We start from the raw sequence: 14,773 nt of genomic DNA, 5'->3' as shown, positions 1-14,773 counted from the left end.
GAGGAAAGGGTGCGCGTGGAGGATCGGCCGTCGACCAACGACGCGATGGCGGCGGGGCTTCGCGCATGTAGGCGCTCACGGTGGACAAGGTGCGCCCACCCACTCTTCACCCTTCCAAGCGCATGCGACCCCTCACCCACAGCCTGGCAACTGAGAAGGATGCGGTGCGGCGTGCAGAGCTGCCTTCATGCATATACATCCGTGCGCACAATACGAGTTCTGTGACACGGTACGGCGGCAGGCACATAGCTGCACGAGACGCCCGGAGCCCTGCACGCGCGTCGGGAAGCCACAGCAGACGAGGGTTGCGGCCCTGCGACAACAACCACGAACGGCGAAGACGACGCAGAAGGAATTCGGAGGGGCGGGAAGACCCATACGAGTTAGGAAAGCAGAGCGTTGTTCTGAGCAGATGCACACAGACGTGCACAGACGCTGCGTCGCTGTCCGTGCGGTATCGCGGATGGGATCGAGAGAGAGGAGAGAGAGGGGCGGGGGCGCACCATAACTGTGGCACGGGTAGAGGTGTGAAGCCGAGAGACGGCGAGGAGAGACGAGGAAGGCAAGGGAGGCCGAGTCGGCGGCACACAGACGCACCCACAGATACAGCGCTTGTGCTTGTCTGAAAGAGGATTGCGGTGACATGAGTGCCATGGCACCATCGCGAGAGAAGCAGCGGCACTGGTTGCGCAGCACGCCCACCTGAGTAGGTGGGCGGGAGGGAGTAGAGAAACTCGCTAAAGGCGAGCGCAGACTCCAATCACACCGCAGGGGGTGCTCCTCCTCAGGTGTCGGGATGAAGTACGCCTTTCGCCGAGAACAGGGGCACCCCTGTGCGCAACGCTTCCCCTGCGCGTAGGGGCTACGCCGCCTCTGACGCTTGTGGCGATGAGCGGGTCTGGCCGTGCTCAGTACTCTCGGGGCCGGCGCGGCGATGCTGAGACTGTGGCGGGTCTTTCCACGAGGAAGGTGCAGTCGAGCTCCGCTGAACTGCCCTCTGCACCGCCGCGGCGGTGCGGCGGAGTTCACGCACCAGTGTGTTGCCGCGCACAAAAGCCGCATCCACCGCTGCCGTGACCGGGAGGCGCGTAACAGTATATCCCAACGGCAGCGGTTCTGGCTTGACGTCCGCTGGTGGGGCGCCAGCGTGCGCAGCAGCTTCCCTGTTGCACATCTCCGCGCACTCGGCAGAGTCTCGCAGCTGCCGAATGAGGGCGGCGTACTCGGTAAAGGCCGATGACGTCAGCGGTATCCTGCCAAACTTGGTCTGCATGCGAGCCACCACGTCGCTCACACACTGCGGCAGCCAGTGAGCATCGCCGTCGCCACGTGTGAGCTGGAAGCGTACGCGGCAGACGTGCACTGCCGCTGCCATCAGTTCGCAGCGATGCGACGTGTTGGTGGAAAGATACGCCGCTAGTTCAGCGAGGGAGAGGGCGCATGTCAGTAGCGTCTCCGCCAGCGCGGCTTGCGCCAGTCCAGGTATTTCGCCGCGCTCGCAGATGCTGAAGAGCGCCTCGAGGATCCAACCGGCCGTCTGGACCGCCTCATCAACGAGGGCCTCCATCGTCCACGATGACTGCGGCTGCCCGTTCGGCACAGCTCCGCAGGCGCGCGCCAGAGCCAGGTGTCGAAGACTGCGCAGGCGCAGCGAGGCTAGCAGAAGCGCCAGCCAGTCGCGAGGAAAGTCAGACAACACGACGCCGGCGTCATCTGCTGCCCCGGCAGCGCTGAGCACCGAGTCTGCGACATGGATGACCTTGCAAGCCAGCTGAAAGGCGCGACCAAGACGACTGCGAGCCAGCCGGAGAAGAAACTGGTGATCGTTGCGCCCTTCTGTGCACGCCGCATGTACGTTGTCGGCCAGCGTTGTGCACTGGTGCTCCAGAAGGCTAAGTGCCCACGTGGCGACACCCTTGTCGGCACAGGTGGGTGTGACAACTCCGTCAACGCCAAAAGCAGCACGGCAAAATCGCAGCTCTTCACGCACCTGTTGCAGCGCTTCCTGAGGCGTCACACCCGCCGCGCGCTGCCGCAACTCTTGACAACGACGACCCCAGCGCTCCTGCTGTTTCACGAAGGCGGCGAGCGACCACATCGCATGCGCCGATGGAGGGCTGAGGAGTGGCGTCGATGGCGCTTGCGCGGCAAGACCTAAGTCGGCACTCAGGCTGCAGGGCCTCGCCTTGCCTGCCAGTCGTGCAGATGCGGTATGCGCGTCGGTGGTGGCGCGCGGCTGTGAGGCGCTGCTGCTCGGTGCGGACGCACTCCCTTGGCGTGGGGCCTTGATGGGGGCAGGGGGCGGTGCAGCCCCGGTGGCGGAACTCTGCTGCAGCGGGGTGCGCCAGTCAGGACCAGCCGTCTCAGGCGTCAGCGGAACTGCCTGCATGTAGAGAACAGAGGTCTGGTAGTGCCCAAACAGCACCTCGACGTCGGTGCACAGGAAGTAGCGCGTCTCCAGCCGCGAGGACAGAGAGGGCGTGATGGGGACCCAGGCGCCGCTGTCGACGTCCTGGCCAAGCACCTGCACATTCCAACCCATATGGGAAGGGGGTCGCTCCGGCTGAGGCAGCATCAACGTCGTCACCACATCGCTCCACGTCACTCCACCCTCCACGACGCAGAACGGCAATCTGCAGCTCGTGGCGGCAGCGAGGTGCAGAGATAGAGCGCGGGAGTTGGCGACTGGAATCCGGCGCACTGTGAAGATACTCACTGTCGGTGTCGTTGCTTTTTCGATAGCTGAGGTCATCACTTGATACGCAAACCCGCCTGCTGTATTGAACAAGACTGCTCTGGGAACCGGTGTGGCCGGCGCATGGAAAGATGCCGTCGATGGCTGCGGTGCATCTGGGTGCTTTACGGACGGCTGCGCAGACCCTGCTGCATGATGTGAGGAAAGCTGCTGGAGCTGCGGCATGAGGAGCTGCCGCAGAGATTTCTCTGCGTGTGAATGACCAACGTACACGGTACGCTTTCTGATGGAATTGTGCCGCTTCGGGCAGGATCAGGGGGGTGAGTGAGTGGGTGGGTGGGTGGGTGGGTGGGATGAGAATAGCACTGCGCTGGTGGTCAGTGCCTTCCACACGCTACTTCTATTCGCGACTCGTCAAGCGCGTCTTTTCGTATCTGCACGATGTGTCGTTGTCCACCGCAGCAGCAGCAGCAGCAGCAGCAGCTTCGACCGTCACAAGATCTGTTCTTCTATGTGCATATATGTCTCTGTATGCGTGCTTGCGCGCCGCTGTCGCGCGCGCGTGTTTGTGGAGCACGTGTACCCGGCGTGCTCCAGCAGCGACAGTACACCGCAAAGGCACCTTGCCAGCTTAGGGGGAGGGGGGAGGATCGATACGCGCACACGGGGCACCTTGTCTGGTTGTCTGCGCTTTGTGTGAACGCGAGTGGTGCCGCAATGCGTGAGCGGCTACCACCAACGCGTTTAACTCTTCAAGTGGACGGGGCCGAAAGGGAGAGGGAAAGACACAGCAAGAGATCTGCAAACGCGTCTGCGAATGGTCCTGGTGAATGTGTGTGCGTGCGTGTGCGTGTCTGTCTCTCTTCGTCTGTGCGGGAGGGGCTTGCGTATATAGGTATACGTCTTTCTTTGTTTTTCTGTCGTTTGAGGGTGGACGCACCCCTGAAAACTGCGTTTCGAAAAGGTTCTACACCACACACACACGCAGGGGACGGAGGGGAAGAGGGCCGTACGAATGGAGCGTAGTGGGGTGGAGGGGGGGGGAGAGCGGCGGCGGTTGTGCGTTCAATTGTATGGATGTCCTAGCTGTGAAAGTGAAGCGAGATATAGCAGAGAAGACGAACAACACGAGGATGTGACGAAGCGGTAGCGGAGGCGTGCAAGACGGCGAAGCGCGTAGTCGTGGTGGGTGTGGGCCACATGCACGATGTGTCGGTGTGTTGTACACATACATACACATGTCTGTTGTTTTACGCGTGTGTGTGCGGCGTGCTCGGCGGAGAAGAGCGACACACATTGTATGCGTGTGTGGCGGTGTTGCATCGAGGCCGTGAAGCGAACCACGGAGAGAAGATGGGGGTTGGGGTGGGCAGAGGGACAACGCACCGTTCCAAAGGAGATACGATTCAGACGAGGAAGGACAAAAAAGGGGTCGAAAGAGGCCGCGACCCACTCTGGGAGGCACAAGCGCGTGTGGTTGATGGGTGTCGAGAGCCTCGTGAAATGGACCACAATCGAGCATCAGACGAAACGAGCGGAGGGCGGCTCTGTTGACGCCGAGGACGATAACGGCGTCCGACTCAAAGTGAGATGTGAGCGTGCACGGCCTTACGTATGACGCACACGCGCACGACCACAGTTCGTTCCCCGACACCTTCCTTCCCTTGCATGTTTCTCGCCATACACGGCTTCGTTGGTGATATGGTAAAGCCCCGTCGCCCTTCCCGACACAGTTTGTATCCTCCTGAAAAAAACGTTGAGAACTCTGCTGCTCCGCCGTCGCATTCTCTGCCACGCAACACGAATTCAAATCCACTCTACCGGGCCTGCCACAGGCCCCCATCGCGTGGCGCAACGCATGCCGTGGGCACACGCGTTACAGCTGTGCACCGGTCCAGACATCCCAGCGGGGGCTCTGCACTAAACTCCATCTATCCCCAGCCTCGCAGGTCGCCGCACAGGCGCTCCCCCATTCTGCCGGTCGCCACCTCGTGCATCCCCCCTCGGGGTGGCTCAGGCTCTCCACCACCAGTAGGCATTGAGGTCCAGGTGGGGTGTGTTCAAGTCACACTGACGCTCCACCTACCATATGGATGGCGCAAGCGCGTTCTGACCCCCTCACCATCCTACGTCGTGGGCGCCTGAGCCTGTCACGACCAGAAGCGGCTCGGCATTGGGCAGGGCTAGAGGGTGGGGTGCTGGATCGCGAGATGTCACGCATGGGAGTTTCCGCCTGTCACCCAAGTATGTAGGTGTGGACAGGCACCGAGACGCGTGAACATCCAGCGATGCGCGTGCCGAGGAGCTGGTGTGGCAAGAGCCCCTGCACTTTGGACAATGCAGTTTCGAAGCCTTCGAACTTATCTTGTATAGAGGGCGGCCACAGCATCCCTCTCAAACGTTGGCTGGCAAGTCGTGCTTCCTCTCGCGTTTCTTTTCCGTCTCCTCTAGTATGGTGGTTGTGTGCATTTTCGCTTCAGTCCGCCGCACCTTCATCCGTCGCGGGCGAATCCCTTTCAATGTGCAGAGGAAGACAGGCTTCCCGAGTCTGATGCCCCCCCCCCCAACACACACACACGCTCTTTCATTCTGTGAACGACCGCTGCAGGGCTAAACAGAGATGTGGTGAAAGAGGAAGAGGTCGAATCGAGTTGGAAGCGGTGGCGTGCTGCCGTGTGCGCGCTAAGCGGTATCGAGACGTTCACAACACTTCTCCTTCGCTGCACTCAAGCGTGGAGCTTCCCCAGAGAGGTCGCGGGTTCCGTTGAACTCTTCACCTATGGACTCAGCGTCAGCTCTACCTGACCAGTGAGGTAGGCCGACGCCTCTGTCGTCCAAGAAGGGGTGAATGAAGACGTAATCAGCGCTGCTTCGAGTCGACGCTCTTTCCCATTCGACCGGGACATCGCCGCGTCGTCGATAAGACGCTGAATGTCTCTCGAGTGGCACTCGTACTAGTCGATGGTGCTGCGTGGCTTCAGGCTGGCGCCTGAGCCTGCTGCAGCTGCTCACCGTCTGCGGGCATTCTGAAGCCGAAGAAAAAGAAGCACTCGTGTCGAAGATCTTCACAGGGAGAGGGGGAGGGGTCGGTGGAGGAGCAGTGCGCGATGCCCACCTGTGAGAAGAAGAGCGGGGCGGAGAGTGGCTCCCGTGTACATTGGTCCTAGTGTTGTGCAAGGCAGGATCCGCAGGAGGCTGCCGTACAGATGATTTTGGAGCTCTCATGAGTGGCTGGGATTCATGGCAAGTCGTGGTCCCGATGCTCCTCTCGTGCTGCTTTCCTTGCTTTGCGTTCCACAGGACCCGGCTGAAGACCACGCGCAGACATGCAGTGATCATTGGTGGTGGAGCAGATAACGCACGAGCGCTGGCCACAGAGCGGCACAGAAGCGAATGTGGCAGAGCAAGACGAACACACGCGCCCACGTACACGCATGATGTAGCAGCTTCACGCACATGCCACGGTGCAGTACAGGAGGTGAAAAAGTGCGAGTGAGCAGGCAGTTGCTTCATCATCTGGCCCAAATCCATCAACGCAGAACGACGGAGTTCGTGAGCAGGTAGTCGATGAGCAGCTGTGGAAACACCACCCGGAAGACTGAGAGTGGCATGGAGGCGATGCGACCGTGAACAGGGAACAACTCAGTGGTGGGAGTGGCGGTGTCGTCATCGGTGGCAGGCGTCACCTCGGGAATGATGTACCGCACAACCATCTGCTCCACATGAGGCTTCACGAGTTCTTGGGCAGCACTACCGAAGAGCGGAGACTCGAGCTGCACGCTCTGTCGTAGCTGCTCCACATCCTTCTCCCCCACAAGAGGGTCTAGCGCCACGGGCAGCCCAAACACTGCGCCGCTGTGCGTCATGAGCGGAGGCGCGATGCTGATGATGCGCAGGTGTGAGGACCGCTCCACCTCCAGCGCCATCGCGCACCGCGTTGCCGGGTCGCATCCGTGGAGGCGAAAGTGCGGGTGAAAAGGAGTGATCGACTGCGCGACTTCGATGCTGTGGAGGAGGCTCTGTCCGTGTATGCCACGCCAGCGCTTCTCGATGTCTAGAGCCGGGGCGGTGTGAAAGGCGACGGCGGTGCTGACGGTTGCGGTTCTACACTTCTTCCGGTAGCTGCCGGTGCCGTTTAGGATGGCCGACGCCTCCTCCGCCAAGACCACCTCGCCCAGCATCAGGATCGTCCCCTCCTCCTCGGCGTTCTGGGCGCCGCATGGGGGACGAAGGAGAAGCCCATTCAATACTTCCACCTGCTCCAGGTCCTCCCCTGCAGCCGGAGAGACAGATCGACTGCGTTTTCGCCGCTCCGTTGTGGTGCCTACTAGCGGTGGTGCATCGTGCGCTCGTTTCGCGCCACGCTTCCATTTACCGTCGCGCCAACGTTCGAGTTCCTCATCGGTGGCGTCCATGCACCGCTGGTCCACTGCCTGCACCGTCTCTGCACAGTTCTCTGTTAGCTGGTGGCGCTTCTCCCACGTGAGTTCGCCGGCAACCCCCTCCCACTTCACGGCGTACTCGATGGCGCCGTCATTCTCGTTGATGCGACGATCAGTGATCTCCTCCACTGTGTAGTAGGTCATGCCTGCAAACGCGTGTGCTTGCTAGTCTCTCTCTCTCTCCGTGTGGGTCAGCGCTGTAGTTCAGCTCTCCGTGTGTGGGAGAGGTGCGAAGGTGAAAGCCGTTGCGTGGCGCTCCGTCCACGCGCACTCCCGCTGCATGAGCGAGTCTGCTGCGCGTGAGAGGCACGTAAAGAGAGAGAGAGAGAGAGGGCGAGGAAAGAGGGGGTGGTGTGGTGAAGCAGAGACGTCGGTGCGCAGTTTTCGCTTCTGAATCCTGATGAGGGTGGAAGAGCTGGCGGAGGGCAGGAGGCGGTGCCGTGCCGCTCTCTCCTGGTCCGCGTACGCGACATTCGCCCGCCTCGCACACAGCCCTTTTCCGCACTTGGACTACTGGATTAAAAAGCACAGGGGACGCGTGGCGGGCGTAGAGGGGGGGGGAGGCGACGCTAGCGAGTGGACGCTGCGACGAAGTTGATCCCTCCTGGCTGCGGCCAACTCTCTCACAGCGAAGAGGAGGCGATGAAAGGAAGCTCAGAGAAGACACACCCACCCACAGAATGAGCAACACAACACTACAACAGCGAAAGTATGTGAGGCGCTCATCAACGGAATCCATACCGACAGACGCACATGCAAGATAGACATACCCAGGAGGACGCATATGCACGCAGAGCTTGCAACGCCAACGATAGTTGCCCAAGTACCTCGAACACACACATCCATATCTTTTTTCCTGAAGCCAAAACACACACTTACACACACACACACACACACACACACACATGCCCACTCAATGAGTGCAGACGCCAGGCATTCTATGCCACAGCTGCTGTGATGTTGCAGCGCTTAGAGGAGCTCCACCTTAGCCCCGAGCTTTTCATACAGCTCCTTGAGCTTCTCCGCGTCGTCCTTGCTCATGTTGGTGGCCACAAGACCAGGGCACTTCTCCACTGCCTTCTTGGCATCCGCGATGCTGAGGTTGGTCACGGTGCGCAGCTCCTTGATGAGCTTGATTTTGATCTCTGGCGCAAACTTTTCGAGCTTAACATCGTACGTGAGCTTCTCAACCTTCTTCTTCTCCGTCTTGAGCGCGTCAGCGGCCGGGGCATCGGCTGCCGGTGCCACCGCCGCCGCCGCAGCTGGAGCCATCATAACCGCACCACCGCCACCGCCTAGACCGCGCAGCAGCGCCTTCTCGTAGAATTCGTCGCTGTGACCTAGCTTCTTGAATATGAGGCGCTGCAGGTCAGACACTTCCCTCAGCGTCAGCTGCGAGTACGCGGTGGCCAAGTCGTCGAGCTTCGCGTTGTCGCCTGCAGGCTTGGTGGAGCAGTAGCGGTGCGCCAGCGTGCACCGACTCATGAGGCCGCTTGCAATGAGCGCCCTGTGCATTGCGAAGTTGACAGATGCGTGCGTGTGTGATGAGTAAAGGGAAGGAAGCGAAGTGCTGAGGGGGTGGATGGGAGGGGAATGCACACGAAAATGTAAGAAGCACAGACAAGACGGCGATGCGTCGTGTTTGTTGCACTGCTGTGCCTACTATGGCGGTGAATCCACTGGCGGAGAGACGGGGCTGGTGTCAAGTGTGGCACAGCTGCTAACAAGGACTCTGAGGAAACATGACCGAGCCGTGCGATGTGTGCGATGTTCGGGGAGGGCAGAGGACAGGAAAGATGCGCAAGCGAGTAGATGATGCATGTGGGGGCGAGACGAGACGAAGAAGCGCACACGCTTTTATGAGATGCCCTGCAGCAAGAGGCAGCAGCGCTGCATGGTCAGTGCAGCGCACTCGAGAGACTCGAGAGGGGGAGAGGGGATCGACTAAGAAAGGAGGGAGGACGAGGAGGAGGGCACGAGGTGCGTCTGTGCGGAGGGAGCACACCCGTCGCCTCCACATTCTACATGTGCATGCTCAGCTCTGCATCAGCCGCAGCACATCTGCCTACATCGCTGTTTTTCATTTGGGTCTTTCATCATCTGCGCACACATGCGCTGCATGGAAAGACATCGTGCACCTTCGCTTTGTTTTCATCGCGGTCCTTCGTCTCTCCCTCTGGCGGACAGGCGGTGTCGGCGTAATTCCAGCCTCGGCCTTCACCACCCCACTTCTTCCTCAGAGCCGCTCCATGGAGAGTGCGGCAGCCAGAAAGGGGGCTTGGGGAAGGAGGGGGAGGATGATGGCTCAGAGGAAAACGATGCAGGCTTGCTTCCTTGTGCACACCTCGCGCGCCCTCGTCAACCGCCGGTTCGCGAGTGGGGCGCGCTTGGGTCGCGCCAAGGCACAAACGTTGGCGCTGGCGGCACGCCACGGAACTCTTCGTAGAAGCCGGGGGCCCAGCTGAGCAGGTGTGTGTAGAAGGTGTAACTCGTGATGTCCCGTTCCTTGGTGAGGCGCTTCGTGTAGCACCGTTCAACAATGTCCTCGGAGATGGTCAGCTGATGCCCGTTCAGAAGCTTCTGGTGCTGTAAGGCTCGTATCACATCTGCCTGAATCATCGCTGTTGCCTGCACCAGGTAATCCACAGAGACGCAGTGGCCTTCCTCCATAGCCCGGGCAATGGCCATGGTGACGGAGTCGGCCCAGTAGCTTAGGTACAGCTTCTCACCCAAGTCGCTGAGGGGCTTCTCCGGCGTGCCGACCTTGCCCTCACGGCGCGAGAGCTCGTAGCTGAGCTCGATCAAGAATCGACCAATGCCGCGGCTCTGATACTGCGGTAGCACCAAGATGCATGACAGGTTGTACGGCTCCGGGGTTTGCTTCTCCTTGCTGAAGTACCCCAACACTTGCAGGCCGTGCGTCTCCACGGAGCACAGTACGTAGAACAGGAAGGGCGTCATGTCGTGGTCCAGAGCCTTGTGCTCAAGAAAGAGCTTCGAGAGAAGAGCAAGGTGCTCACAGAAGGTTGGCTCCAGCGAGCCATCCAGCTCCAACACGACGAGGCGCCGCACTGGGTCGCGGTAGATCTCGTTGCCAGGGGGATGACGTAGGCAGTCTTGCTGGAGATGCCGCACTACCGCTGCGTTGTCAAGGAACGGTCGCAGACAGTAGGGGCATATGTGGAGAGAGAAGGAGCGCGTAGCGATTGGCCACTGCCGCATACCGGCACCACTCCCTCTGCCTGACCCGCCCGCCCCTACGCTGACATTCCCGGTGCCACCAGCGCCACCACCAACGTCGGCGATACCAGTGCTCACACCACTAGTGCCGCCTGGCGACGTGGTGGATTGAACCAACTGCAGCTCGGTGCTCCCCGTCACACACTGAGACGCTGCCTGCAGTCGCTGCTGCACCTCTGGGCGGGCGAGGTGGTACGGGCTGAAGTACCACGTCTCCACCTCGTGCGGCCCCATGCAGATCGAGTAGATGTTCTTGGTGCGTGAGAAAAACGCGCTATCGCGTCGCGCGCGCGTCTTCGACACTTTTACCAGGTGCGGGGCGGCACCACCGCCTTTCGCGTTTGCCGAAACCTCTGTGGGCATACCAACCCCTTCGCCCGTCAGCACTGCCGTCTCTGCGTTCTGCTGCTCCGTCACGTGGCTCTGCCGCCGCGTCTTGATACCGCTCGGCGTGTACTGCTGATGGGTGCAGCTGCTGCCATGATGTGTGCGGCCCTGGTGACGTTCCTTGATGTCGCTCGCCTGCAGCCATTGGTCCAGCCTGCTGTCCTGCTCCACGTAGCGAACGTAGTAGAGAAAACCGCCCTCTGTTGCGTCTTCTGCTACCTCCAACACAATCGCCGCATGGAAGGTACCGTTGAGGAGAGCGTAAACCTTCTGCTTCCCCTCGTACGCGGGGACGGCACTGCTCGACATGACTGGCAACGACGGGAGACTCCTCACCCGCCGGTCCTCACTTCTCCAGCGCTTCTCTCTGTGACTGAGCCTGTGCCCTCTGTCTGTATGTGCATGCGCGTGTCGCTGTGTGCCTGAGTGTAGGCGTTGTAGCCCGTTCTAGGCCAATAGTGAGCAGACGCGCGTGCGCACAACACCGCACAGACACATACACATGCACACAAACACAACTGTGTAGATATACTCGCCTACGCACCTGCCAACCGGGCGGAAAGGTAGAAATGGGGCGTGGGCGGGCCATCGTGGCGAGGATGAGAATGAGGCAGCAAGGCCGGCGATGCGTGCAGGGGCAGGAGAAGGTGTGGCGGGAGGCGTGACGGGGGATGCACAGGGGACGGGACAGCCATTGCATGAAGCAAAGTCGGCACTCTTAACGGGTTGTCGAGAAACTGCCGCGTTGCGCCGTTGGCGGCTACTCTCGTTCCTCGCCGACCCCCCCCCCCCACTCCGAAGCTGTGGGCACCACTACTACGCCAGGCCCTCACAGCAGTGGCTCTCTGCCCCCCCCCCCCCCCCCACACACACACACTGCTGTGTGTGCGCGTCGAGCCACATACGCAGACGGAGATTAGGGGATACGCGAGGAGGGGGAGGGATGCGTATTGTGGAGCTGCGTGCGACGCTTGCATGGCGCCATTCAATCATTTTCTTTTGCGCGTGTAGTGAGCAACACCTGACCCGAGGCGGGGCAACGACGAAAATAGAAAACAAGAGAGACACACAACCATCGAAGGGATCAACACAGCAAGCATATCACCGCAGCCTTCTTTTCAATGGCACAGCCCTCTACACACCCAGCTATCACCTCCCACATACGTCGCGTTGCGGCCGCTCCCCCTCCTCCGCTGCTGCTTGAAGGTTAGTCAAAGTTATACTCTTCTCTGAGGAGTCAATGTGAAGCAAAACCGGGAAGGGGGAGGCGGCGTTGGGGCGATAAAGAGTTTCTGAGAGCCACAGTGCATGAGAGAGAAGGGAGGGACGGAGGGGGGAGGGCAGCAGCTTTACAACCAGTCGGCCCGTCCTATAAGTACATTCAGCCACCACTGACAGATATACTGGAGCGACGAGAAACAATAGCGGGGCACGACAACCGCCCTTACACAGCAACAAAAAAGATAAACCAAAAAGAAGACGGCGCGTTGTGCGTGTGGGGATCGCACAACGGAGCCTCTCACCCCTTTCCTCTCATGAAATCAACATCTTCACCTTTCTCTCTGCACACTCTAGGGAACACTCTTTTTCACGCTCCTTGACGGGACAAGGACACATCAGAACAAGCGCGCGTTCTTCTTTGCGCCTGGCAACGCTGGCTGGCAGGCAGGCAGGCAGACAGGCAGAGAGAAAGAGAGAGATCTGGGAAGGGGGTGAGAGGAGGGCGGAGAGGAGGGGGGAGGGGGAAGTGTGTGCGCGCTCATCTGCGTGTGATGAGCGGGTGGTGAGGAGAGAAGGTGCACCCAACACTTACGTGGGTACCCGTATTCGCGCTCTCACGTGGATAAGAACGAAAAATGAAAACAGAGCACACGCAGCCCTGCACCAGAAACTTTCTTGATCATGCGGGTCGCTGTTTTTTTCCTTCCTGCCATGGTATGTGCCCATCGCAAGGGCAAAGTCAGTTGGCGCACCGGCGAAGGGCCGCTAGGGGGTGGGAGGTAGGCGGCGTCCGGGAGAGAGAGCGTGGATCATCGCACGACGCGAACGAGAGACGAAAAGAGCATCGCAGGGCTGCTTTGCAACACAGACGTAAATAAACGATGTGCTTGCCTTCGCTCCCGGCCTCACCTCCACCAGCCATCTACACCCACGCGTACACATACAGCAGAAGACGAAAAGAAAAAGATTCCGAGAGCGTTGTGTCCGTACCGTCATCAACACGACGGGGTGCATATTAAACGTTGTATTCCAGGATGCCATTCATCGCTTCCAAGAAGCGAGCGTTATCGACACGGGTGATCAGCTCGCAGTTGCACCAACGCCCTCGCTTCGCCATCGACTGCTTAGTGCCGTACCAGTCCAGGCAAGTTTGACCACGTGTCTCACGTCCGTGCAGCTCTACGGTGCAGTAGGTGATGAAGCGATCCAGAATGCTCTCGGGGTAAAGAGCGGCGACCACGGCCACCGCATCAGGGATGACACACGTGTTGTCTTGCGTTGCCTCCGCGTCCCCGGTGTTCGCCTTGGTGCCGTCGGGAAGCGGACGGGTGAAGGTCTCCAGCCGCTGGAACACCTTCTCAATGAAAACTTGAAATCGGTTTTGCTGCTTCTTCCCGTTCTCCTGGCGGCCTATCCACTTGTCAAAGAACGTCCACGTCATGGAGCAGTCCACCGTCACCTCCCACGAAACAACGCGGACGGGACGCATACTACGCTGGTTGAAGACGATGTACGCTGCCTCAGGGTCGCAGTGCATGTTGAACTCCGACGTCAAGTTCGAGTTGCCTTTCGCCTCGCTCGCGCCACCCATGATTGTGATGGCCGGTTCCGTCTCGCTGCCCAGTACGTGGAACACTTCCGGATCAAGTCGCATCGCCAGAGCAATGTTGGTGAGGGGTCCCAGGCAGACGAGCTGGTAGACAGCATCCTCGTCCGGCTTAGCCGCTCGCAGCAGCTCCGTGATGGCGAGGGCGGCGTGCGTCTTGGACTGCACCAGCACCCGCGCGGACGGCGGAAAATCTGCATCGCCAAAGCCGTCCTTGCCGAAGCCACCCCACTGCACCGTCTCGGGATCCGACACGAGCGGCGCCTCGGCGCCCTTGTAGAAGGGGATGTCGCGCTCGAAAACGTCGAGGAGCTTGCCGATGTTCTCCATTCCCTGGTTCACGTTGACGTTACCCCAGACGGCCGTCATGGCGATCACGTCAGTATTAGGGTCTGCCAGTGCGGTCATGATACCAATGGCATCGTCGCCGCCACAGTCCGTGTCGATAATGATCTTTCGGCAAGGCATGGCGCGAGGGACAGGGGTAGACCCGAGGTGTTTGCTACGTACGCCGGTGTAGGCGGGGACAGTGTCTCTGTGAGCGTGCTTCTGTGTGGTCGTCTGTGCGTGCGTTCGCCCACGTGGTGTGTGTGTGTGTGTGTGTGTCCAACGGATGAGGTGCTCGTACTACCAGGATTGAGCGAGAGAGGGCGTGGAGCGAAGCGAGGGGGTAGAGTGGGCTCTGGGCAGACAGCTCCACAAGTAACACCGACAAGAGCGTCTTTCAAAGCAAACCGAAAAGGAGAAAACGCTGGGGAGCGACGTCTCGTGCACGGAAAGGCGCTCCCGCAGCACCGTGTGTGTGCGTGTGTGTATGGATGCGGGCTGTGGGAAGGCATACCTTGCTGGAGCCCATCGAGGATAGATCGAGGGCACACAACGCATGACAACGGAGCCCCATCAATGGAGGCTTGCGGGGGATGGCTCTTCTACAGAGCTGCTTTTTTTCCAGTGTGCTGAGTGCGCAGCAGGTGTCATCTACCGAACGCGCTGGCCCGTTAAGCAAGAGGCGCGCTATGCGAGTTCCGATCTATCTGCATCTCCCGATGCATGCTGTATCTCTGACACATCGCCGCTTCCTTCGAATCCGGCTCCCCACCGTGCGTCTGCACAACCATGCACACCGAGGCAGACACACACAAACACGCACAGGCACGTTCGTGCGGTGGGGGAGGGAGGGGA

At 60.1% G+C, this 14,773-nt stretch overlaps 5 protein-coding genes across 5 annotated transcripts; all 5 read right to left on the bottom strand.

The window, feature by feature from the left end:
• Positions 1–862: 862 nt before the first annotated feature.
• On the bottom strand, positions 863–2,920 carry LMJF_14_0170 (conserved hypothetical protein; the record flags this gene model as incomplete). The annotated part of the gene is made up of 1 exon (XM_001687564.1): positions 863–2,920. The coding sequence occupies one exon, from the start codon at positions 2,918–2,920 to the stop codon at positions 863–865; it is 2,058 nt and encodes a 685-aa protein (XP_001687616.1).
• A 3,305-nt stretch (positions 2,921–6,225) lies between these two features.
• On the bottom strand, positions 6,226–7,281 carry LMJF_14_0160 (conserved hypothetical protein; the record flags this gene model as incomplete). The annotated part of the gene is made up of 1 exon (XM_001687563.1): positions 6,226–7,281. One exon carries the CDS (start codon positions 7,279–7,281, stop codon positions 6,226–6,228), a length of 1,056 nt encoding a protein of 351 aa, XP_001687615.1.
• An 825-nt stretch (positions 7,282–8,106) lies between these two features.
• Positions 8,107–8,652, bottom strand: LMJF_14_0150 (putative 60S ribosomal protein; the record flags this gene model as incomplete). Its single annotated transcript, XM_001687562.1, has 1 exon — positions 8,107–8,652. One exon carries the CDS (start codon positions 8,650–8,652, stop codon positions 8,107–8,109), a length of 546 nt encoding a protein of 181 aa, XP_001687614.1.
• An 843-nt stretch (positions 8,653–9,495) lies between these two features.
• LMJF_14_0140 (putative histone acetyltransferase) lies at positions 9,496–11,073 on the bottom strand (the record flags this gene model as incomplete). Its single annotated transcript, XM_001687561.1, has 1 exon — positions 9,496–11,073. One exon carries the CDS (start codon positions 11,071–11,073, stop codon positions 9,496–9,498), a length of 1,578 nt encoding a protein of 525 aa, XP_001687613.1.
• Positions 11,074–13,000: 1,927 nt separating this feature from the next.
• Positions 13,001–14,059, bottom strand: IG-NH (putative inosine-guanine nucleoside hydrolase; the record flags this gene model as incomplete). Its single annotated transcript, XM_001687560.1, has 1 exon — positions 13,001–14,059. The coding sequence occupies one exon, from the start codon at positions 14,057–14,059 to the stop codon at positions 13,001–13,003; it is 1,059 nt and encodes a 352-aa protein (XP_001687612.1).
• Positions 14,060–14,773: the final 714 nt, after the last annotated feature.

This window comes from Leishmania major, chromosome 14 (assembly GCF_000002725.2).
Source record: "Leishmania major strain Friedlin complete genome, chromosome 14".
NCBI classification, from domain to species: domain Eukaryota; phylum Euglenozoa; class Kinetoplastea; order Trypanosomatida; family Trypanosomatidae; genus Leishmania; species Leishmania major.
This window is presented reverse-complemented; position numbering and strand designations above follow the sequence as displayed.